We start from the raw sequence: 26,205 nt of genomic DNA on the forward strand, positions 1-26,205 counted from the left end.
TACAACAAATGCCAGATGTGTTGTTCACTGAGATAGACGTGTCAGAATCATCACCATGGAGATCTGACAGGATGTATGATCATGAAGTACCAGCAGATCCTTCATGGAAATCTTCTTTAGAACTCCAACATAGGCCTGCCCTAAGTAATGGAAAAATCTCAGCACTATAAGAACAATGTAGAGCAACCTTTGTTTTGTGAAATGTTAGAAGCCCTGAACGCCGTCCTCAGATAAAGCAAAGAGGCTCTTGATTGTTTTTTACAAAAGTTACATACACTCATATAGAAAATTTAAAATATGTACAGTATAGTGCAAAAGTCTAGAGCTACCTCATTTCTTTATACACTGCTAAAAATAAATAAATAAAAGAAACACATTTTATGTAGCATCACACAGGAGAAACTCCCTTATAACAGGAAGAAAGCTCAAGCAGAACCAGCAGAATCATAATTTGGAGCTGGTTCCACAGAAGAGGGGCAAAGCTGAAGGCTCTGCCTTCCATTATACTTTTAAATACTCTGGAACCACAAGTAAACCAGTGCTCTATTGGGCTGATATGGTACTATGAGGTCTTTAACTATGAGCTCTCGTGGGCAAACCAAAAATGCATCATTACAAACCATCTGAGAATTGTTAGTGTGCTTTATCGGGAGCAACAAAGGTACGTACAGGAAGAAGGTGCTGTGTTCTGGACTATTGGAGAACACAGAGACTATATGATCATTTCACAGCTAGTTACCCCATACAGACCTTTGCACATCTATATTACCTTGCTGCATCCCAGAATGCAAAGCATACTGGCTCAAACTTGTAGTGTATACTTGGTAGTTGGTGTGACTCTATATTAATATTTAATGTATTGACAATAGTCATATTTTAAAATGACATTTTGATGGGATTAACAGAAATATCTGAAAAGCTTCTGTTGTTGGACAGCTTTATGGCCACAGATTCTGCCTTCTTATGCTTGTATTTAAGTGTAATTCACTCGCTAATAAAAAGTAAACTAAATCTGATTTAAAAATAATCTATAGGTAGGGTCAGCATGCAGAAGACCAGCACTGTTACTGTCCCATCCACCTTGTTTCTGTATACAAATACAGCTTACATGAAGGTACTCCAAGTCTGGTTAAATACACAGTTCAACTTTGCAATTTGATTTCCATAAAAATGCACAGAGACACAGATAGTGTAAATCTAAAGATTTTATTTTGTATGACTTTATGTTCAGATAATTAGAAAATGACAACTCCTTTTCTTGTCACAGTCTCCTAATCTATTAAACTTAGAATAGAAATCCCTAAAGCAAAAAGTAACTAAGTTTAAGGTGGCTAAACCTGTACTGGACTGGTTCTCAAAGCCAGGCTAAATGCAGGCACCACAGTCATTAGTGAGGGGAAACCTTGTTTCTGCGCTTCTCCATTATCAGTCTGGAGTGCATTTGATCACATTTGCCATAGTTACTTAAGCTACCTTTCCAGGGTGTACCCCGCCTCACGGTCTACGGTAGCTGGGATAGGCGTCACAGGCCGACAGAGCAGCGAGCAGTGCGTCTAGCTGTAGTCACAGCTTACATGAAGACCATCGGTGTTTGCTGGCAAACTTTTCAAACATACATTCTCAAACAATTTTACCAAATTTGGGACAGTCTCTCTGTGGCTGTCCAGCTTATTGAACTTCACATGTATCGTATGTAGAGTTTCACACGACTGTTGATTTTGTTTTGTTTTCTGGGGACTTATTACATTTTTGATTAATCTGCTACGCTCACTGTAGGAACATTTATTTGGAATATTCCATGTCAGCGCCCCCTTCAACTTCATCTCAACATTCCAGTAAAGAGCTGTGAAATTCCTTTAGACGGAGGCCTGATCCCTAACCGAAACAAGTGTTAAAGAGGCCGAGGCACGGGCAGTGAACGCACAGGCTGTAGCATCAGCTGCAGCAGCTAGCTTCAGTAAAAACTACAAAGCTACAAAGTACATGTGCTTGTGACAAAAATAAAACTACACAGACAAGTTTCTCTGCAGTTAGATGGACAGTCTCCCATCTCATCTGAGGTAGTAAATAAGTAGAAATATCATTAAAGGCAAGTACAGAAATGAATGCTGACTCTCCAATATAGCACTTGAGCCTACGTGTATGCAGGCCGTTAGAATGACTTCTGAACAATTCCCCTTCTTCAGTGCTAAAAACTGCTTTGTGTTAAAACTATTTCTAATGATTGCTTCACAAAGTTATGTGACAATGTAGAGGTAGAAGGTTTGAATTATGTCTGCAACTACATAAAGAACAAGTCTACCTTTATAGTTTCAATATAATGGCACCAAAAGAGTCCAAACAACTAAAAGCAAACAGAAATAAAGCAGAAAGCCACAGTTCCAGGTCTGAGGCACACATCAAATTCAAAATTTTTGAGAAATGTCCTAAGTGCTTAAACCCAGTCACGAGATTAGACACTCTTAGAGAGGCACAAGAGTAGCATTTTAAGACAATGTGAAGCCTGGCACAATGCTAATTAGAAGGGTTTATGAATGTTGAGGAAAGAGTCATCTAAATGACTCCCTCTCTAAAGATCACATCAGTCACTTCACACCAGCTGAAGACTTAAATCATTCCACCAGCCCTGACACATTGGGTGAGTGTCAGGTAACCGGGTCTGTTACTGGAGGCTTCTTGTTTTGCTCTGACACCATCCACTCTTTAGCTGCTTCCCTGTGTATCAGCAGCAAAGGTGAGACCAGGACAAGAGGGATGAGGGTGGTTATAGTGCTAATTTTATCAGAAACACATTCACAGAGTCCAGCACCACAGCCACTGAAGAATGGTGTTAATAGCAACGGTGAAATGGGTAGAAATGCTCCACATGGATGTTCGTGCTCGGTTCCAAAGGTACTCACATCCAGTGGTCCAGTTCGGAAAAAAGAAAACACAGGTAACAGGGTGGAATGTGAAGCTTCCTTCTGCTTAAATCAGTTCCCAGCTGCCCCACGTCAGGTCACGTAGCCAGGGCGGCCACCGTCCAACCAATACTTCCCATTTCCATTTTCAAGCAATCCCTTGATTCACACATGTACATTTAAAAGGTTTCTCGTCATGCTGTGGTCATTGCAGCAGCAGCCAATGAGACAAATAATATTAAACTGACTTAAAAAAAAAAAAACACCCAAACCTAGAAAACATGGGATCCAGTAGTTTGTTTAAATATTCCCTATAAATATGAAAGTAACAGATTTTTCTCTGTAATACTGCATCCTGTTCATACTGGCCGTTAAATGACACCTCAGTAATGTATTTCAGCCTCCTAAATGTCCATATTTTGTTTCTCCCTGGTAGTCTGTCCAGGGTGGAGCCCACTTTTCAGCCCCTTCGGGACACGCTCCAGCCACCTGGACTCTGAGACAGTTTAAGAAACTAAATAGCTGGAGAGCAAACTGTGATTCACCCAGTTGCTCTTTACAGGTAATCCATGCTGCAACTCAAAAACAGAAATATTTGGAACAAAACAGTTAATACTGCACGAGTTCATTTTCCTCTAAGGAAACTTTGTCTCACCAGTTCCTATTGTGTCAAATATTCTGGTTCTGAGTCAGAACACTTCGAAACCTGTTTCCCCATCAGTAACAGCAGAGCAGCCCCCCATGTGTTTTGACATGACTTCAGTGAAAATAAAAAATAAAAGATAAAACCATATGTGTGTAGTGTTTATGACTAAATGTCCCTAAGCTTCTAAAAAGGGACTGTGTGTTAATGGTCACAAAGCTCATTCTATTTCATTTGTGCTTCATTTCCAGTAAGATGGATGAGATGTTTGATCTGACAGACATTTGTACAGGGTTGCAGAAACTTGAAGGGGACAAACAACGCTTCATTCTAAAAGACAATAACACGTGGATACATCGTGCGGACAATGCACGCCATTGACAGGAAGCTGATCCAAATGTCAAACGAGCAGGTGCTCTGAGGTTTAGTCTTTTCGGTAGTGCTTGCTCCCTGTAATGCGCCAATGTTTCCACATCTGCCTGAGTAAGGAAGGTGTCCTTTCCTCACAGATGACAGGCTCAGTGAGAGCAGTGAGCAGCACCTGTATTAAGTGCATCTACTGTTTCTAGATGGAGAAGAAGTAGAAGTATATTTTGGTTGCAGTTAAAACATCTACACCTTCTTAAACATTCAAGCTTACTTTAAATAATGAGGTAATACTGCTGAGGTGATTTGTTGCATTCAACAATAACTAAAACAAGACATCTGTTTTACAGTAAAGACGCCGTTCCTTAATTTGACTATTTTCATGAACAAAGACATCGAGCGTTGCGGGGGGGACAGCTGCTTACTGCTGAAAGGCCTGGTAGTAGTGAGGTAGGGAAGTGGATGTGCTCATAGCAGGACTGCTGTATGCCTGAGGTAGTTGGGTGTGGTTGTGGGGCCCAGGGCCCTGTGGTGCATTAGCCTGCGGAGACTGGAAGAAGGTAAAGGGCCCTGGAGCCTGGGAGGACAGCCCGGTGGAAGAGGATGGAGAGCACGCGGTGGTGGTGGTGGTGGTGGCAGGTGGATAGCTCATCACTAAGCTTCCCATCCCCATGTGAGGGCTGTAAGGTGGCAGGCTGAAAGGTAAGAAGCTCAGCAGTGGTCCCAGGTCCATGTTGGTGGTGCAGGATAGCTCAGCTGAGGGCACAGCAGGGCTCCTGGATATCAAGTGTGGGTCACTACCAGCACTCACCCCTTCAGCCAGAATGTCCCTCTGAGGGGAAGCAGAAGTAGAGGTAGAGGAGTTTACTGCACTCAGGTGAGGTGGGGGGGCACTCTGCAGGTCCAGCAGGAAGCTGTCCACGTCAGCATGAGGATATGAGGTAGAGCCGTGCTGGTACCGGGGCATGTTGCTGTAATGCTGCTGCTGCGAAGCTGCCGATGGTGCCAGGTGATGATGGTGGGGTTGGGAAGATTGAGAGGGCATGTGGCGAGCCATACCCATGCTCGAGGACAAGGAGCCCTGAATAAGGCCATGAGGCTGGCCCATGCCAGGGACAGGACTGGCCATGTGGTACGAGGAGTACATTTCCCTGGAAAAACTCTCCATGGGCTCCTTGGAGACAGAGGTCATCTCTGGGGTGACTGGGCTGGGCTCTTCTTTTACTGGGCACATAGTGGAGGGGCTCGGTGTAGCCCCAGGAGTGCTGGAACTGCAGGGTGGCATCAACCCTGTCTCCTGGGTATGGCTCTTCTTCAAATGGCGAGTCAGGTGGTCTCTGCGGCCGAACCGTTGGGCACAGCGTGGACACAGGAAGTCACGGCGTCCTGTGTGCACCACCGCGTGACGGCGCACATCCTTACGTGTGTAAAAACGTCGGTCGCATCTCTCACAGGAGTACTTCCTCTCTCTTACTGGCAACGCAACATTAATGCTTCCCTCTGACGGTGGAGGCCTGTCAATATGGCCACCCAGGTGCTCCAGCAAGGAGGGAGCAACATCTGAGCAGGGCAGGGCTGCTGCAACACTGTGGGCTGCCACAAGGTGGCGTCTGTAACCTAGCTGGGTGTTGTACTGCTTCCCACAGTCCTGGCAGTGAAAAAGCTGCCGAGTGGCAGGATGGCTCTCCTGTGGCTGGCTCTTTAGATGGTCTTGCTGGTGGAACATGGTCTAATACAATGGTGGGTTTCGGCTGTGCTGCTCAGGGACTCTGGCCACGAGCCTGCACTGATAAACACAAAACTCATGAGGAGATGGTACCATCAGCCCACGGAGTTCAGATTGTTTGTTAAAGTACACAATAAATGCTAAGTGCTGTCTGACGGTCTCTTGCAGCAATGACTAGAGGTCTCTCCTGCCTTACTGGGGCAAGCCTGTGTCCAGCACTTGGTTTCTGTGACAGCAGCTGCCATAGCAACCCCAAAAGGGCTGTTGTGATGAGGAGCTTTGGAAGCTCAGACTGGGTCTGTGTGTTTCCTGAGAAGTGTTCTTGTGTTGGCCTGCAGTCTAATTTAGCATTCAGCAGCTGAATGACAGGAAGCCCGGCATCTTCACAGACCTACAAAACAGAAAAGCGCAGGAAAATGCGTCAGTGTGTGCACATGAAACCTCTGGGCTTAGATGGCGTACTGCAGACGTCACATGACAACTACAACAACAATAGTAATAGTATCACTATATCAGCAAAAGATGGTTCTCTCTGAGCTCAAACACTTAAAGCTACAACGGTTAAGTTATTAGATTACTGTTCTCGTTTGCACACACGCATGCACAAAGTTATCAAACCAATTAAAACTGTTTTCTGTTTAGCTGATACATGCCTACTCATGTATGCAGTGTGGTAATCATATACATGACATTGGCATTTGTCTCTTGTCTTGCTCTTTGTTTGCCAGAATTGTAATAGTTTCAGAACACAAAAACAGGTAAGTTATTTGTCCCAAAGGAGAAACAGTGTAGACATGAGCTGCCAGTAGAAGGACAGAGCGTTCACCTTTATTAGAGAACACATAGTGATAGCACATAGACTAGACACAAAAGCAGTGAGCGAGCAGAGGGAGACACCCACCAAAGAGGCTCAAGTCAGGATGAACAAGGCCTGCTGCATCTAGCCATGCAGACATTTCTGCATCTTTGCCATTCAAAGACACATGTATATGGATTATTTTAGGTAATATTCAATACTGAATTGTAAATTTTCAAAAAGGATTTTTTTATTCAGGGGTTTCATAAAAGCCTTTTTTAAAATATATTTATTACTACTTGGGAGAACACACAAGTCAAGGTTAAAGCAACTTAAATCAATATGCAATTTAAACAAAATGCATCTTTACTCTGTCTTTTTGGAAGGCTTTATGAGTTTTGTCTATTTCTGTGTGTTTAAGTGTACAAGTGAACCAGTGAGTTTGTGTCTGTAAGCCTTTAAAGGAGAATGTGCTGGCTCCAATTAAGAGAAGCAAGTATATCAGCATTCTGACGTTTGCCCTGTGCTTTTATGCAATGTTTCTGTGCTGTTGAAAACAAGACGTTATGATAGTGTAGACATTAATATTTACTGTCCAACCTAAAATCCTTCAGGTCAGTGTGTATATGAACACAATTTAACTGAGACAGTATTTTATATTATTTCACTTTCAATCTGAAAAAACAAAACAAAACATGAAAACCTTGAAATAAATTACACACCGTGCCCCCTTTTTTGCCCCAGTTTGCTTCCACAATAGGATGGCTGACATCAGCCTTCAGCAAACATGTATCAGACTAGGTTAAGAGTTTATCTGCATATCTTAATGCATCTTCTGGAGGCTTACTGCAGACATTTCTCTGTGTAAAACAAAGAGCGGTGTATGGAACAGCTACAAAGTTTGCTTGTCTTCATGTCAGAGTTTGTTGACCAGGTGCTTTGATGAAGGACTTGGCTAGTTTTTCCCAGTAAAGGTTTTAATGGTGATTACGGGAACAGCGCTGGTGTTTTGGACACGAGAAACACATTTTCTTTCACTCAACCTGAGTTCACAAAGTATCAAGCAAAGAATCTGTGTCGAAATTTTTTTTATAATTAAATTATTCGAAATACCCGACTAATCACTGCAGCCCTAGTTGCATGCCCACGTGAGGTTTTCAGACAAATTCAGGTCATTGTAGTCTACCATGACCACCGTGACCTGGATGACTGAGAACCTACACTGACATCTTAGGGATATTTCATTACAATGTTCTTGTTTTCGTTCAAGTTTTCTCTTTCATCCCTCCCATTTGCCCTTTTCCATGGTTTTCTTCCTTCTTTCACTGCACCGATCATCTGTTTTTCTACAGTCACAAACACCACCCTCGATTTTTACACATCTACATGGCACGATCACACACGCATGCACGCACGCACTCAGTATCAGCACATCCACTACAGCCTCACAGACAAGTGCATACATGCTCATCGGTCGCCAGTCTGCCGCAGGGTTAACACTAGGGCTGCCACAAACGATTATTTTGATAGTCGACTAGTCACCGATTATTTTTGCGATTAGTCGACTAATCAGATCACGCATGTATTGGACGTAAAACGTACAGCTTATTGCATCAGCATGCGTCTGCGCTTATATAACTATCATTAGCTTACAGCTTGAAGTGTTTAAGGTATGTGCTAACGAAAAATAAAGAGCAGATGATAGTTTATTAAACTTTTAATGAATTTTGCAAATTGTCTCAGTGGAGTTTAATAAACTCAGCCGTCTGCTCCTTGCTATCTAAAATATAACAGGACACTGGAGTATATTCTCGACCATCTCACACTTCGGTTTAATCAGTTTTCTGTTTGACGTTTATTCAGCTGTGTAAAAACTATAACTTTAATCTCAGCCAAACCAATTTACTGAGGAACAAATAAAACACTGAAAAAAGCCAAACAATAACAGTTTTAAGTAATCTAAGTGACTTATATGCTTCTTAATTCAGATAAAACTGAGGTTATTGTACTCGGCCCTGAAAATCTTAGAAATATGGTATCTAACCAGATTCTTACTCTGGATGGCATTACCTAGGCCTCCAGTAACACTGTGAGGAACCTTGGAGTCATTTTTGACCAGGACATGTCCTTCAATGCACATATTAAACAAATATGTAAGACTGCTTTCTTCCATTTGTGCAACATCTCTAAAATTAGAAAAATCCTGTCCCAGAGTGATGCTGAAAAACTAGTTTGTGCATTTATTACTTCCAGGCTGGACTACTGTAATTCATTATTATCAGGATGTCCTAAAACCTCCCTGAAAAGACTTCAGTTAATCCAAAATGCTGCAGCAAGAGTCCTGACAGGGACTAGAAAGAGAGAGCATATTTCTCCTGTATTGGCTTCCCTTCATTGGCTCCCTGTTAAACGACTTTAAACGACACGTCGACTATTAAATTTGTCGTCGACGATTTTGATAGTCGACGTAATCGTGACTAGTCGACTAATTGTGGCAGCCCTAGTTAACACATAGAGACACACTACCACTCACACTCACACTCACACCTATGGGCAATTTAGAGTTTGCAATTAACCTATCCCCACTAACTGCATGTCTTTGGACTGTGGGAGGAAGCCAGAGTGCCCTGAAAGAACCCATGCAAACACGGGGAGAACATGCAAACTCCACACAGAAAGACCCTGGCTTGATGGTGGAATTGAACTCTGTTGCTTCACACCTCTTGGTGTAACAGTGCAAACCAAAGTGCCACCATGCTACCCTTACTCATTTCCATTAGTATTATTATACTCACAGTACATTTGTAATATAACAATGCAATATATCACTTGTTCTCGGGGGCGACCTCAACTTTGGACTAAATGAAGAAATGGACAGGCTCAATACAGCAGGAGCTCAGCGCAATTGGCAGTCCACAAATATAGTTAAACAGTACATGAGCGATTTCGGACTTTGTGAGTCATGGCATTCCCTTCAACCCCAACCATAAGGAATACATGTTCTTCTTCTTCACTCTTACTCTCATCTGGATTATGTCCTAGTCAGCAGCTCACTGTTGAGTGACATTTCAGACACCACTAGGGATGGGTACCGGTGTCCGGTGCCATGATGGCACCGGTTGACATAAACGGTAGTAACCAAACCGAAAAGCAGCGCACATTTCGGTGCTTTATTTCGGTGCTTTTTTTTCCTGAGCCAATTCTAGCCAATCATTTTACGTTTCCGAGGATAGTAGGCGGGGCCAGGTACGTACGTTCTTTTAGAGCAGAGCTACAGATTAAAAATGCCCAAGGCGAAGCGATCAAAAGTCTGGCTGTACTTCACAGCAAAAGATGCAAACTCAGCAGCCTGCAACAAGTGCTTTAAGCTGATACTGTGATACTGTCAAAGGAGGTAACACCTCAAACCTGATGAAAGACCTGGCGACGCATAGCGGGTTTTTTTTTAAAGCCGAGAAATGCGCCGTGTTTGATAGCTTGCTGCGAGACCTCACACCGTGCACACCTACTGAGGGTGTGGTGCCTGTTATCGGACCTGGAGTTAGCAACATCCCCCAAAAACCCGAAGAGTAGAGTCCTGGCCCCTAGCCCTGTCAGCGTAGCAGAAATGATGACGGATGATGATGGCAGCAGCAGCCGTTCTCCTCTGCGTGAGTAGCTTCATGTTGTTCGTGTGTAATTAACGTTAAGTACGCTAACCACATTATTACATTAATGCATGTAAGGTGAACTAGCAAACACCGTCGTAGTTACATGCGGCTGTGTTCTTGTTTGATGGCAGATACTCCCTTCACCCTGGCCAAAAAGGCTAAAATGACCAAAGAAAAAGTAGAAAACAGTTAAACATGAGAGGTTTTTGGACAAAGTTTGTGTTTTTTCCATTGTTTAAGCACTGCTTCCAGCCAAGAGTGATACCATATATGCCCTATAGCTGCAGAAAAGGCTAACATTGTTATCTTTTTACAAAAAAAACAGCTGAACATGAGAGGTTTTTGGACCAATTTTGTGTTCTCCATTCTTTAAGCACCGGTTTGAGCACTGGCACTGTTTCAAAACTACCGGTTTGGCACCGGTATTGGATAAAACCTAAACGATACCCATCCCTAGACACCACCCTAGTTACACCCTATATCTGTCAGGTGCAGGTTGTGTAAAGATGCCCCTCAGACAGTTTAGCTCCTAACAGCAGGATGCAAGATGCTAGCATGCAGGGCATACATGGAACGCTATAATCAAGTGGCCGACATAGTATACAGAAACATCTGTGCTGAGTATGGCCTGGAAGTCCCGAGGTCAAAATGGGAGACGGCCAGGCATTTTAAATGCTTGTGCACTGTAGTAGTGGAAAGAAATCTGAGCTTTGCACAATGTTCATTTAACGTTATTTGTGTTCTGTGAAATGCTTTCACAATTTTTAAAATTTCCATTTGCATTTTATTCCGTCCTCCTGTTTTGCCGTTTGCGCTAAGTTCTTCTTCGTTAGTATTGAGCGCAGTCGTAGCAAATGATAGAGGCAATAACACCCCCATAGTTTTCTAAAGTGTATTGCAGATACGTATTAGTATATGAGTCATCGACAATAAAATTCTGTGTCGATACATTTTTATAATTGATGTCATCGATTATGCTGATGAATCATTGCAGCCCGAGTGGAAAGTTAAAGTTTTTGTACCACAAAATTTTTATGCAAATTGGAGATGGCTGAGCAAACAGCCCAAGTTGATTTGAGATGGAGCGACCCAATTAGGCGGTGAGGCATAGAGAAAGTGAGGCACAGAAAAATTAGATTGGATAAATAACAATTTTGTACAGGAGGATTTTTTTTTTTAAGAAAAAGGAAAAGTTGACCTTTTAAATCTTTCACATTTACTCGAATGCTTAGATTTCTGTGTAGGGTGGCTTGGTTTGGCCTCAGATATCATAAAGAGATTGAAGTAGATCCACTGCTCCTTCATGACAAAAGAAGCCCGCTGATGTATCTCTCTGTGAATCTCTGTAAATGTTGGATAGAAACCACTTAAGCATAGAAAAAAGTGCTTATATAAATGGGTGTATGAAGCATGTTGTATAAAGCACTTTGAGTGCTCAGGTAGAGAAGAAAAGCACTATATAAGAGTCACATGAGACAGAGAGCACAAGGATGTCAAACATCTGTCAATTTTTGAGCTCAAAGTCTTGATTTTTTTTTCCAGCTTGAAAATAATCAACAATTCTTTTATGAGATCTTACAAAATTGTGTTTGTTCATGCCGTCAATGTGTCGGGTTAGTTAAAGGAACCCATAACAAGATGACAGTCATGGCTGACTGCTATCCTTATTCAGTATCACTTGACTCTAATATAAGCAAGTTGACCAATCCTTTTTTGCCCTCAAATATATTGATTACTGACCATTTCGCTAAATAAATTCATGAATGGACGGGTGTCGTTTATTTTTAATATTCACTAGGTCTGCAGAATTAGTTGGATTTTAATCTTGATCACAATTTTGGCTTTCTACAATTAAATGAACATAATGGAGCGATACTAAAAATTAGTGTTCCAAATACAGAACACAAAGCAGAAGAAAATCAAGCATTCCCTCAGACAGCCCCTGATGACAAGCCTGCTTGTGCCAATTAGAGCTGTCCCCTGCAACATGCAGCATGAAGATTCCTGGAGTAGTCTGGACGAATAACACTATGTTCAAAGACAGATAAACAACTAAATTCACACGTCTGGCACAGCAGAATCTGAAGAGCTTGTCCCTCAATGTGGATCATGATCTATTGTTTAGACATACTGTGGACATACTGGGAAAGTGACACTAAGCAAGACCAAATCATATGCAAAGCATGCTATGGAGTTTTTTGTATGCATTGCAAAACAACAACTAATTCAACAAAAACAACCTCCTGAAAACACACAATAAAGTGCAGTATGAATGCATGAAGACCAAGAAAAACAGTGCAACAAGATGAAAGTGAAAGGTGCGCCATCCTGATTTCATTTCAAGTTTGGGTAAAATCTTTTCATTTATACTTTTTTTCTTCTATGAGATGCACTCAATTTGTTTAAATGAACAGGAAAGACTTTATTTTGATGCAAAGATTTCTGCAAAAATGAAAAATGTGAATGCAGTGTTTATGACATGGAAATAAAAACATTTTGTCACCAAATTTAATGAGTAATTGTCAAAAATAACTGCAATCAAAGTACTGATAAAAAATAATTGTGATAATCGTTTTGGCCATAATCATGGAGCCCTACTACTCACCATGTGTTGATGTAAAAGTGGCAGTTACTTATGACTTATTAGGAAGCTTACAGATTATTCTCTTTATGCTATTCTCACATTCACATTTGTGAGCGTGTTTGGAAATGTGGCTATTTGGTCAAAGCCTGTGATCAGCTCATCACAGTTTAAAAGATTAACCACCATGAGTACGACAAATCAGTCATTTCCGTCAGCCAAAACCAGTGGGCGAGACCCTGTGACCACTGCGTGTGCGTTTACATGTTTGGGCCCGTTAGCACAGTAATAACCAAAGTGTGCTATATAACTTCTCTAGTTAGTACATGCAGTTTTACTGTCAAGTGCATGATTAAGTTCACTTGACACATACAAATTCACGAGCAGGCTTTGGTGCTGGGCCAACTGCTTTTACTCTGTGCAGAAAATAAGTCACGTTTTTTTCATTTAAAGCATTTAAACCGTGATGGTAGACTAAATATTATATTCCTATGCATAAAAGTATCTGTTCACTTTCAATAATGTTGTTGGTAAATATATGTTTAAAGCGTTAGAATCCACCAATGTTTATTTTCATAGCTCTCGCTCAGTTTCACTTGTTTAGCTGACACTGTGACTGGGAGAAAGTTGGTGCTTTTACATGATGCTCGCTGAACACGAGGTCCCTGCTCTCCAAACTTGGACGGGGGCACTGAATGAAGCTGACACGAAGAGAAGCGCCGGGATATCGCAGTGCCATCTTGTGGGTCCTCAGTATTGAGCTGCAATCAAATTAATTCCTGCCTAATAACTTTAAGTTCCTGAACTCAACTATTAAATACCTTCCTGGTGAAGGAGCCAAATTGATGAGTTGACGGGCGCCGGGAAACTGAGCCCACGCTGCTTTGTGGACTGACAAGAGGGGGTGGGGGGTGGACAGGGTCATTACCACATCGGGCTAAATATGACCGCTAGCCTGCCTGCCTGCGTTTACAACATTCGACGGTGGATGAGAAATCAGGTCTAGTAGTTGTGTATTACCATGTTTATTGGTCTATAATACACGTGCTTTATATCAGGGACACTCACAGACTGGTGTCAGTGCAGCTAAGGATGAAGTCCCGATATTAACCGAGCCAAAAAGCTGATTAAACAACAAAAGATGAACGCTTCACTAAGTTGCGTCGGAGTTTGTCTCGCAGGAGCTAACTCACATATTTTGCCCAGCAGCGTTAAACTCCAGCTCGGTCGATCAGACGAGGGCAGGGTGGTACTTACCGACTGAGCCTAGTTCCACCTCTCCGTCCAGCCTCCGCTCCGACTCCATATCGACATTTTGCAACAAGTTTAAAGGTGTTTGTTGGACTTCGGGCCTTGACTGCTGGGCGCCGCGCTGGAAGCCAGGCATTCTGGGAGAGTGACGTCACACGGATTTAGAGGAACTGTAGAAAACGGGCTGTGCACACACACACAGACACACACACACACACACACACGGTGTTTCAGAATCGCGCTGCTTTTGACGATTGTTGTCCCAGTATACACATACACCAAAGGATGACAATTTAAACGTAGAACTCACTGAGCAGTGTTCCTGAGTTTGTTACTTTTAAACTAGGCATCACTGATAGAATAGAATAACATAGAATGCCTTTATTATCACTATACGGTTGTACAATGAGATACAGAGCATCTCCTACTCAGTGCAAACGTGCTGGGCGGGGGGCACAGTTCTGCAGACCAGAACATTGGCAAAGGACTGCCCCTACACCAGTGTCTAAAGCGTCTACCTCCACAGAAAATGGTTTGTCAGTATCAGGATGAACACTGGTGCCGTAGTGAACAGATTTTTTAACTTGGTGAAAGCTGTCTCTGATTCTGGTGTCCAGGTAAATGGAACTTTGGTGGAAGTGAGGCATGTTAAGGGTGAGGCGACCTGACTGTAGTTACGTATGAACCGTGTGTAAAAGTTGGTAAAACCCAGGAACTGTTGGAGATGCTTCTGTGAGGCAGGTGTTGGCCACTCCTTGACCATTTGGACCTTGGCTGGATATTCCTTTACCTGCCCTCCTGCCAGGATGTAGCCAAGGAAAGAAACAGAGCAGGAGTGAAATTCAAATTTTTTGGCCTTGCCATACAATTTATTATCCAGGAGGTGCTGAAGGATGCTGGTGTTCTTCAAGTGACATGGAAAAGATCACTATATCATCCAAATATACAAGGACAAACCTGTTCAAAAAGTTTCTAAGGACATCATTCACTAGTGCATGGAAAACTGCCAGGACATTAGTTAGGCCAAACGGCATTACTAGGTACTGAAAATGTCCAAGTGGTGTGTTGAATGTGGTCGTCCATTCATCCCCTTTTCTAATGCAAACCAGGTGGAATGTGTTGCGGAGGTCTAGTTTTGTAAACACTGTGGCACCTTGAAGAGGTTCAAAGGCAGAATTTATTAGAGGAAAGGGATGCTTGTTTTTGATTGTAATGTCATTCAACTTGCAATAATCTATGCATGGCCAAAGATTTCCATCTTTTTTCCCCACAATAAAGAAACTGGCCCTTACCGGAGAAGGGGACAGGGAGATGATTCCAGCCGTGAAGATTCCCGGATATACTTCTCCATGGCCACTCATTCAGGCGCAGACAGGTTGTACGGGCGGGTGGTAGGTAGGAGAGATCCAGGGAGGAAATATATCACGCAGTCATATGGTCTATTGGGTGGTAGTGAGAGAGCCTTTTGTTTGCTGAATACCTCCTGTAAGTCGTGGTGTTCTGATGGGATGGAGGTAAGATCTGGTGCGGTGCCGTTTATGGTACGAGGGTTTACAGGACTGTGTGGGCAAGTGGAGATGAGGCAGTTTGAATGATAAAACAGACTCCAGCTAGCAATTCATTGACCAGACCAGTCCATATGAGGGTTATTGAGTCCTAACCAGGGGAAACCGAGAATAAGTGGGGTGTCAGGTGAATTAAATGTGAAAAAGGTAAGTGACGCTCTATGATTACCTGAAGTGACTAGTGTGACAGGTTCAGTTTGATGAGGGATGTGAGCAAACACTTCATTATTTAGGGCTTTGGCTGGTATGCGATGTTTGAGCATGAGAAGTGGAATGTGCAACTGTATAGCTAATTTAAAATCAATGAGATTCTGCACCGGAACCTGGTTAGCATTCAAAGACACAGGGAGCAGTAGCTGGGGTTTAACATTAATAATTGATCCACCCACGATTATCCCCGAACTTACCTGTGGGCGGAGCCTTTTATACATTATACATCTTAGCGGGAAGCTAGGAGTTGATCAGACGAGCTACAGTAAAAACATTCGTGGATGCAAAATCGTTGGTCCTGTTCCTTGGGTGAGAGCTGGGACCGGCGAGTTTACTTGGGTTATGTTGCTGTATTGCAATAGTGGTTTGCAGATGTGTTCTCCTCTAAGCCCGGATGTTCAAATCTCATAGAGCAGCATTTTAAAACAGAGTTTGGTGTGACAGTGTGTTCACTGCCATACAGGTTACCTAAGGATAAGAGTCAAATTGTTCGGAGAGAATTAGGCAAAATGCTGAAAATGGGGGTAATAGAAGGTGGTGTAGCCCCATAGTTCTTGTAGTACAGAAAGATGAGTCTATACTACAGGGTGGGCCATTTATATGGATACACCGTAATAAAATGGGAATGGTTGGTGATATTAAAGTCCTGTTTGTGGCACATTAGTATATGTGAGGGGGCAAACTCCTCAAGATGGGTGCTGACCATGGTGGCCATTTAGAAGTCGGCCATCTTGGATACAACTTTTGTTTTTTCAATAGGAAGAGGGCCATGTGACACATCAAACTTATTGGTAATGTCACAAGAAAAACAATGGTGTGCTTGGTTTCAACGTAACTTTATTCTTTCATGAGTTATTTACAAGTTTCTCTTTGTTCACAGCCATTGACATGTCGAAGAGGTTAACACGTGAGGAGCAGATCGAAATTGTGTTGATATCTGGTGAACGCACTAACTGGGTCATTGCAGCAGATTTCAATGCAAGACACCCTACGAGACCACCCATCTCCCATGCTACAGTTAGCAAACTGCTTGCTAAGTTTCGTGAAAATGGTTCAGTGTTGGAGTTACCAAAATGTGGACGCAAGAAAACTGTCACTAATGAAGAAACATCAGTGGCTGTCCTAGCTTCATTCAGCAAGAGCCCACAGCGTAGCACTCGCCGCATGTCACTGGAGAGTGGCATTAGTCGAACATCCCTTCGGCAGATATTAGCTACTCACAAATGGCACCCTTACAAACTCCAGCTACTGCAGCATCTCAACGAGGATGCTGCAGTAGCTGCAGATCGGCGCATAGAATTTGCAGAATGGGCAAAACAAAAATTGGAACAGGACCCTCAGTTCACGCAGAAGATTTTGTTCAGTGTTGAGGCAAACTTTTATGTGAATGGTGAAGTTAACAAACAAAACCACCGCTATTGGTCTGACACTAACCCACATTGGATGGATCACTCCAAGACTGTTGGAACAACAAAAGTGATGGTTTGGTGTGGTACGTGGGGTATAACGATAGTGGGTCCATTCTTCATCAATGGAAACCTCAAGGCCACTGGATATTTGAAATTGCTACATGATGATGTGTTTCCCTCTTTATGCACTGAAGCTGGCACGTTCCCTGAGTTTTTCCAGCAAGATGGTGCACCACCACGTTACGGGTGCCAGGTCCGAGCATTCCTAGATGAACAGTTTCCTGGAAAGTGGATTGGTCGTCGTGGGCCAGTTGAATGGTCTCAAGGTCTCCCGATCTGACCCCCTTAGACTTTTATCTTTGGGGTCATCTGAAGGCAATTGTCTATGGTGTGAAGATACGAGATGTGCAGCACCTGAAACTACGGATACTGGATGCCTGTGCTGGCATTTCTCCTGCGGTGTTGCTATCAGTGTGTGAAGAGTGGGAGAAGAGGGTTGCATTGACAATCCAACACAATGGGCAGCACATTGAACACATTTTATAAGTGGTCAGAAACTTGTAAATAACTCATGAAAGAATAAAGTTACGTTGAAACCAAGCACACCATTGTTTTTCTTGTGACATTACCAATAAGTTTGATGTGTCACATGGCCCTCTTCCTATTGAAAAAACAAAAGTTGTATCCAAGATGGCCGACTTCTAAATGGCCACCATGGTCACCACCCATCTTGAGGAGTTTGCCCCCTCACATATACTAATGTGCCACAAACAGGACTTTAATATCACCAACCATTCCCATTTTATTACGGTGTATCCATATAAATGGCCCACCCTGTATTCTGTGTCGACTACTGCAAGGTGAATGAGGTGTCACTCATTCACTCAGTCCAAGGATAAAACAGCCTTCTCCACTCCATACGGTTTGTACCAGTTTGTCACACTTCCATTCGGCTTGTCCCAGCCATTTTCCAGCAACTCATGGACTGGGTGCTGCGTCCACACAGTGCATATGTGGCCACCTACTAAGATGTCATGATGATGTTGTCATCCTAAGTGATACCTGGGGGGAGCATGTGCAGTCGGTGGTTGCAGTCCTGGTGTCCCTGAGGCAGGCAGGGCTCACAGCCCAGCCAAAAAAGTGTGCAGTTGGACGCAGGAAGGTACAGTATCTGGTGTACTACTTGGGAGGCAGGCAGGTCCGCCCTTAGATGGCTAAAACAGCACCCATCACATCCTGACTACATCCCAAGACCAAAAAAGAGCTCTCTTTTCCTCCTGAGCCACCTTTTGACCTTCTGTTTGGATCATGCCCCTGCAGTGGTGGGTGTATTGGGAGGAGCAGTGGTGTGAGGGGAGGCTGATCCACACAGCTGACCTCATCGTGTCTAACCCATTTGAGTTGGATGCAAGGACATGAGGGAACAGGTGTGTGTGATGTGCAGCAGGAAGAGGCAGCTGAAAAACTGCTGCAAAGAGAAATTGTGCAAATACAGTTACAACGCTATATGCAAGAGTCATTGTTTTATCACAGTGTATTTAAACCCTTTGTTTGTCTGTATGCTTTGTCATGTCATCCCTCATGATTCCCGATATGTGCCCTTTTGTTCTTTGATTTGGAGGTTCTGTAGTGGTCTCCAAAGTCCACCAGGTTCAAATCAAGCTTCTAGAGTTGTCATGTCTCTGCCCTCACCAGACTGGCTGCAGGAGTCTGCATGCCAAATGAAGAAATATGGTAGTGATCAGCATGAGTTTTTTTAAAAAAAATACAATTAAAAGACACTTTTTATTATATGCATTTTTTTTCCAGCTTAACAAATCATGTTTTCCTGCACATTCAATACATGTATCATATATATAAGCAAGTTGTCACAGGGTACATATGCTGTAAACAACAATGTTTTCCTGTGGTACTTGTGAAGTTTTTTTTATTATCAATACAATTATCAAAGTATCAGTGGTCATTTTTATTAATTGATAGATCAACTTTTTTGTCTAAAAGTAAGTTTAAAAAAAATATTCCCCCTGATGCCACATCCTCAAATAGCAAATTCTTCCATAATCAATCATTGGTTATTTAATCACAGATCCAATGAATTTAGCTAAGTGTTCACTTGTTTGTGCTGGCATTTTCCCATTTTTTTGATTGATGTGATTGAATTAGCATTCAAAAACAACAACAAAAAAACCCTAAGTCTCTTTACTTGGAAACATTCCTCAGATATTCTCGTCCATGCTGACATGACAGCATCACAAAATTATTGCAAAGTTGTCGGCTGCATCCATGATGTAGATCTCCTATTCAACCACATCTCAAGTGTGCTCTAGTGGGATTTAGATCTACAGACTGGAGACCAATGGAGTACAGTGAACTCATTTTCATGTTCAACCCAGAGGAGAGTGAATGTATGGAATGTATCAATATGATTATGCTGCAAAAAGCTATTGAGCATCACCACCCCCATATGTAACTAGCTGATGGACTCCCTCATTAACAGTGAGAGTGAGAGTGGGAAACAGAAGCTTTAGCAGCACCATCTCTCTCTCCATCAGCTCCCCTCAGGCTGTGTCCTGAGTCCACAGTTGTTCATGACTGCTGCATTGCATATGCTTCTAATCTCATCATCAAGTGTGTAGATGTCACAACAGTGGTGGGTCTCATTAAGGACAAGACCCTAACATGAACTGTTCTCCTTGCTGCGGTCTGGAAGGAGGTTTTGCAGCATCAGGATGAGGACAGACAAATTCAGCAAGTTTAAATCCCCAAGACATTAGACTCTTAATGACACACAAATAGCCCCGAAACTGCACCCCTCTTCCCTCTCTCCAAATACGCACAAGGCACATTCCTTGAATTGCTCCATGACTGTATATTTAAGGCAGTTGTACTCTGCTGCTATTATTGCTGTGAAATATATTTATTTCAAAATATTGTGTACGGTTTTACATACTAATAATAATGTAAATTATAATAACAATAATAATAATAATGTACTTTATACCTTGAAATTTATATATATTTATATTATTTGTTTTGTGCAGTCAACTGACAAGTACAAGCCATGAACTTCTGTATTGTGTGTATGTTCTGAATAATAATAAGGTGGCTATTCTATTCTATTCTATTCTATTCTATCTACTTCAAGGTTTGACATGTGTGTTCGGAGGTACTCATTTGCAGACTTTGGTTGTAGGAATTGGTTCTTTGAGTTAATGTTATCTTCCAATCAGCTTCAAGCAGTCTGGCTGTTCTCTATTGACCTCTAGCATCAACAAGGCACTTTCATCCAGAGAGCTGCTTGTCTGGGTAAAATCCTTGGCGGCGCAAGAAAATTACAACGGATCAGCAGTTTCTGAAAGCATCAGACCAGCCTGTCTAGTACCAAGAAGCATGCCATGTTCTAAGTCACTTAAATCATATTTCTTCCTCATTCTGATGCTCATTTTGAGCTTCAGTAGTGTCACGGCCTTTTATGTTCCAAACACCAAAAAAGTCCAAGAAAAGGCCATGTGTGGCAACGGGAGGTTTGTTTTAGAACGCACTTCTGACTCCATTGTTTAAAAATTATATGGCGTTTATTTCGTAGAAAATTATAAACAAAAATCAACCAAATAACTTCTTAGAACTTAAAATTAAACGAAAGTTAACTTAATTTGCTTTAACAATTTCAAAAGTGGTCAAAAAAATAATTTTTAAACCCTCCCGTCCTCCCATCTGACATTTGGCAAACAAAAACAACAACAACAACAACAAAAAACCCATCTTTACCACACCCCTCCAGGGTGCTCTTAATCCCTTGATTAATGGGAGGGTCCATAAGCTAATAAACCAATCACTTTCCAAAAACTTTTCCAAAAATAAAATTAATTACGAATTTACATAACAAAACTAGGTCAGCATATTCTTATAACTTTAAAGAAAAAACAAAAATGAATACAAATGTAGAGCAAATGAGAGTCAGTGTAAATATAGAGCCAGAGGTTCCAGAACTTTGCTCAGTTGGAGGCAAACATTCATTGTTCCCTCTAGATCAGGGGTCCCCAATCCCAGTCCACGAGGGCCGGTGTCCTGCAGGTTTTAGATCTCATCCTGGGTCAACACACCTGAATGACATGATTAGTTCATTACGAGGCCTCTGGAGAACTTCAAGACATGTTGAGAAGGTAATTTATCCATTTAAGTCAGCTGTGATGGATCAAGGATACATCTAAAACCTGCAGGGACACTGGCCCTCGTGGACTGGGATTGGGGACCCCTGCTCTAGATGGCCTCCACCAGGAGACATATTTTATTGATTGGCCTCTCCAGCTCATTTGTTCGTGTCTTAACTCGAGCACGGCGAACTACTCCGTGTGCATCTGCCATGGTTTCAGTGATGCGGCCAATGGGCCAAGAATTTCTTGATGCAGCTTCATCAACAACAAGCACAACATCACCAATGCAAAAGTTCCTACGAATCTTGTTCCATTTTTGTCGTTCCTGCAACATAGGAAGGTATTCTTTCACCCACCTTTTCCAGAATAGATCCACAATATACTGGGCTTGTCTCCATCGTCTTCACAGATACAGATCCTCTTGTTTGAATAAACCTGGTGGCAGCACAGGTTTGCCTTTTAATTGGAGCAAATGATTTGGAGTAAGAGCTTCTACATCACTGGGATCATCAGAAGAAGGTGTGATTGGGCGGTCATTCAGTATAGCCTCCACTTCACACAAAACTGTATGTAAGGTTTCATCATCTAGTACTTGCTGGTTTGTGATAGAGCATAATATTCTCTTTATTTCTTGCACCAAGCGCTCCCATACTCCACCATGATGGGCCCCATAGGGCGGGTTAAAGGTCCACTTTATGCCATCCTGTGCTAAACCTTTTTGGATTTTACTTTGGTTTAGCTCTAAGATAGCTTGTTTTACCTCACGATTTGAGCTGACAAAGTTGGTTCCATTGTCTGACCGGATTTCCTTGACTTGTCCTCTGCGGCAGATGAATCTCCTGATGGCATTAATGCAGGAACCTGTATCAAGAGAATGTGCCACCTCAAGGTGAACTGCACAACAGGTTAGGCATGTGAAAAGAACTCCATACCTCTTAACAAGACTCTTGCCTCTCTTTACTTCTATCCGGTTGTTCAGTCTGACGTCACTAGCCGTGTCTGGGCCTAAACTCTGCTGCAGGTCCATATATCAAATGATCACTGTGGCATTACTGAGAGTTAAAACACTGTCTAAAGTCTTTCATCTTTAATAAAATGATCAGCGTTCTTCTCTACCAGGTGTAACAATTGAGTTTAACATCCAGGCATCCATGAAAACGGAATTTATGACATTTAACGGAGTTAGAAGTTAGCAGGAAGTTAGCTCGCTAGCTTCCATCTAAATACAATATAGCATGTCCTGACTGCAGGGGTTTAGAAAAAAATTCAAACGTACAGCTCTGCTATCACTTCCAACATAAATGAAGACAGAAAACTAAACAGCAGTGACGTTTGTAGGGTTACTGAAGTTTGGCTAGCTGGTATATAATGATGTGCTACGTGACCGCTAGCGACACAGCTATGTTAGCATAATATAAACAAGCTAACTTTTTTTCCACTCGATAAAATTTAACGTGAGTGTTCTCAGTGGTCAGGAACAAATGTAATCGCATGGCAGGATGCTGTAAACGGACCAAACTTCAGCCAGGAGAACAACTGAGATAATCCATCCACAATACGAGGTTAGTTATTCATATACTGCTGCATGGGCTGTGCTGTAGTTACATCGTAAGGTTTTAAAAACTGAGCTTAAATAAATGATTAGCGGTAATAAAAGCCGAGGGAGGTCAACGGTGATCACTGACTGTTTTTAGGAGCTTTTTGAGATTAAATAGAAGAAAATACAAAGCATTAAACATGTTAACAACACAAAAGCCATATTAAACGCAGACTACTTTAGGCCCGGAAGTAGGATTCGTCGCGTCATCACTGAACAACCGGATTGGTCCAAAATAATCAACACCAACATAAGTAAATGGTGGAAGAGATTCTGTCAATAGGAAGATCAGACATTTTCTGCTCACCTGGCTTTTGTCGTTGTCTTTGACACACTATACAGTCTGATTATTTTTCTAGCTGCTGAATTAGCATGAGGGATCCAGTATTGACGGCGAAGGGTTGAAAGCATGTGATTTCTTCCTCTGTGACCAACCTTTTCATGAATATGTTGAAGAATAAGCTTTGAAACATGGCTTTGTTGGGAAATCAGTTTTAACCCGGTTCTTTTTATTCCTCGGGCCTCCAGAGATGGCACCGGACCCAGTAGCCATTTTACAAAAACTTTATTCATCTTTATTCAGCTTCATTTAAGCATGCACTTCTAGAAGGGAAGACGAGGCCGGTGTCCCTCTGCAACAATCTTCACCCCTTTGTTAGTCACAGCCAGCTTTATAGAAGCGGCCCCGTCATAAAACCCCCATAGTGTGCTCCAAACTCTGTCTCTGTGTGTATGTACGAGCACGTGAGTGCCTGTGTGTGCGCATACCCACGTGTCTATGTGAATGCACGTGAGCGAGTGTGCATGTGGATGTGCGAGTGTAACAGTTTAAGCACTGTGTGTGTCTCTGGTACGTGACTCCCTAGGGGTCATAAAACCCCCCTCTCTTCCAGACCACAGTTATCAAGTTACAAATGTTGAGACCCCCACACAGGTATCCTCTGGGGAATTTCCATTCAGCATTAACTCCTCTTTGTCTTACTTTCACAGTTCAACTGGGGAGGGTCTCCTAAGATCTACTCCTAAGTTCATGACACAGTCAGGCCTTTATTTATATCCAGGGCAGTGTCAGTGTCTCATAATAATTCTACATTCTATCTTAACACATTTCTAAACTCTAAAACAAACTAAACATTCCTACATATCTAAACTCTAAAATAAGCTAAACATTTCTACAGCTTTCTTTTGGCAAAATTGCAGGATGCTTTGTTTCCTCAGGTAAATCTGCTTTGCTCAGTCTTCCACCCACTCTCAAGACACCATTAGCAACAACAGGATCAAGCTTATACAGATGACTTGACTTCCTCACAGTGCCAGAGTTTAGGGCAGTCATTTCATCGGCGTAATAGTTTCTCTGCACAAAGTTCACTATAGCTTCCTCAGCCATGGACAAATCATCGGTTTTGAGCAGAGTGTTCCATTTATCATCTTGTTTAACACATATTTGACTTCCACAGTGCGTGTCCAGCAACTTCTGTCTTTTCTTTGTTTGCAGTTTAAGTCTTTCTTTTAGTTTCAGGATCCATGCCACATACCTTTTTAATTTTGTCCAGCTGGAGAAGTACATCAGCAGCTTAGTAGTGGGACACACATCTTCTTTCAGCACAGCTGCACACATCAGGCCCTCCCCTTTTATTTCTGGGTCAGCTTCCAAATGGACAGATAAATCTTTCTTGCCTACTGGCCAGTGAACAACAGGTTTACTGAGAAATTCTGGACCACTGATCCAGGTGGAAGATTTCAGGAAACAGCCAACTGTCATTCCTCGAGAGACTGCATCAGCTGGATTCAGCTTTGAACTAATGTATCTCCACTGCTCAAAAGACTGGGTAGATTTAAGACAGTCATCTACATAAAAACTATGCCTGATTGTACATATAACCTCCTCTGGGTACAGATGTTGGTTGTCATCAGCAGTCTTTAGTAGTGCATAGGTGGCACAGCTGGGGGAGGATACTGCACCAAAAATGTGGACTAACATTCTATGTTCCACCAGCTGTTTTGTGATGTCACCATCGGGCCATCAGAGAAAACGTAAAAAATTTACATGTTCCTCAGCTACTCTGACCTGATGAAACATCCCTTTAACGTCTGTCATGAGGGCTATTGGACCCTGCCGAAAGCGAATCAGCACACCTAATAAGGTGCTAGTCAAATCTGGGCCTTGTAATAGCTCTTTGTTCAGTGATGTTCCAGCAAATGTTGAAGCACAATCATACACAACACGCAGTGTTTTCTTGCGGGGGTGGTAGACCCCATGATGAGGTATATGCCACACCTTTCCTTCCTCATGCTTCAACTGTTCTTGTGGTATGATTTCTGAATGTCCCTCCATACTAACACTGTGCATGAATTCTTTGTATTCTTCAAAGAATAACTGATCCTTCTGAAACCGTTTTAGCAGACATTGCGCCCTCTGCTGAGCCACCTGCTTGTTGTTTGGCATTCTTACTTCAGGTTTACGAAAGGGTAATTTCAAGTAATAATGACCATCTTTAAGTACAGCTGAGTCTGACATTATATCCATGAACTGTTTATCTTCTACAGACATTTCTGCACACTCATTACAATGGTTCTCCACAAAATCTTGATTATACTGTTTAACCAGCATTTCCTCTAAACTACTTATAGAAATGCAGTTTACCGCATCCTTTTCACTACCCTGATTGAGTGGCCCATTGACAACCCAACCAAGACGAGTTAGCACAGCATAGGGTCCATTACCCTCATTGTTAATGATTCTCCAAGGTTCCAGCGCTTTGGGAGAATTCACACCAATAAGCAGCCCAATGCCAGCATTTATCGGTGTCAACTCAACATCTTTTAAGTAAGGGCATTTTCTTAAGTCTTCTTCTTTAGGGATATTTTCTTTAGTGACAGGAATAGACTTTTGAGTATACACGTCAGGCAATCTCAAAAACTCATTCTGTTTTAAAGCAGCTACTTCTATACCAAAAAGTTTATAGCTACTTACTGGCCTTTCCTGACCCATAGTCTTTAACATGATTTCCACTTTCTTTCCAGATGCATTTAACTGCATCATCAACGCCTCAGTGCAAAAAGTTGCAGAGCTGCCGGGATCAAGAAAGGCATATGTCTCAACAACCTTCGTCCCATTTTCCAACTTCACTTTTACTGGAACAACTGACAAGGCACATTCATTAGACCCGGCCCCGGCCCCAGTATGGCTACCAAAGTTCAAAGAAACAAGAGCATTTGAGACTGATGATTCTTTACATCCAGCTTTAGCTGCTTGCCACTGGCGTTCTTTTGAGTCTATGTGGAGAACAGTAGGGTGATTTTTATTGCAGGTGTGGCACGTCAAACGATGTGGACAAGCTTTACTCATGTGGCCTT

The 26,205-nt window shown here is 42.3% G+C and overlaps 1 protein-coding gene across 1 annotated transcript; it reads right to left on the reverse strand.

The window, feature by feature from the left end:
• Positions 1 to 1,190: 1,190 nt before the first annotated feature.
• On the reverse strand, positions 1,191 to 14,213 carry LOC100696852 (zinc finger protein PLAGL2). The gene is made up of 3 exons (XM_019356272.2): positions 13,920 to 14,213; positions 4,335 to 6,026; positions 1,191 to 4,108 (listed from the first exon to the last, which is right to left on the reverse strand). Exons 2-3 carry the CDS (start codon positions 5,633 to 5,635, stop codon positions 4,090 to 4,092), a joined length of 1,320 nt encoding a protein of 439 aa, XP_019211817.1. The 5' UTR covers positions 5,636 to 6,026; positions 13,920 to 14,213; the 3' UTR covers positions 1,191 to 4,089.
• Positions 14,214 to 26,205: the final 11,992 nt, after the last annotated feature.

This window comes from Oreochromis niloticus, linkage group LG20 (genome assembly GCF_001858045.2).
Source record: "Oreochromis niloticus isolate F11D_XX linkage group LG20, O_niloticus_UMD_NMBU, whole genome shotgun sequence".
Taxonomy (NCBI): Eukaryota; Metazoa; Chordata; class Actinopteri; order Cichliformes; family Cichlidae; genus Oreochromis; species Oreochromis niloticus.

What these genes read in the sequence shown, in the direction of transcription:
- LOC100696852 (XM_019356272.2), bottom strand. Translation starts at nt 5,635, where the DNA reads ATGTTCCACCAGCAAGACCATCTAAAGAGCCAGCCACAGGAGAGCCAT.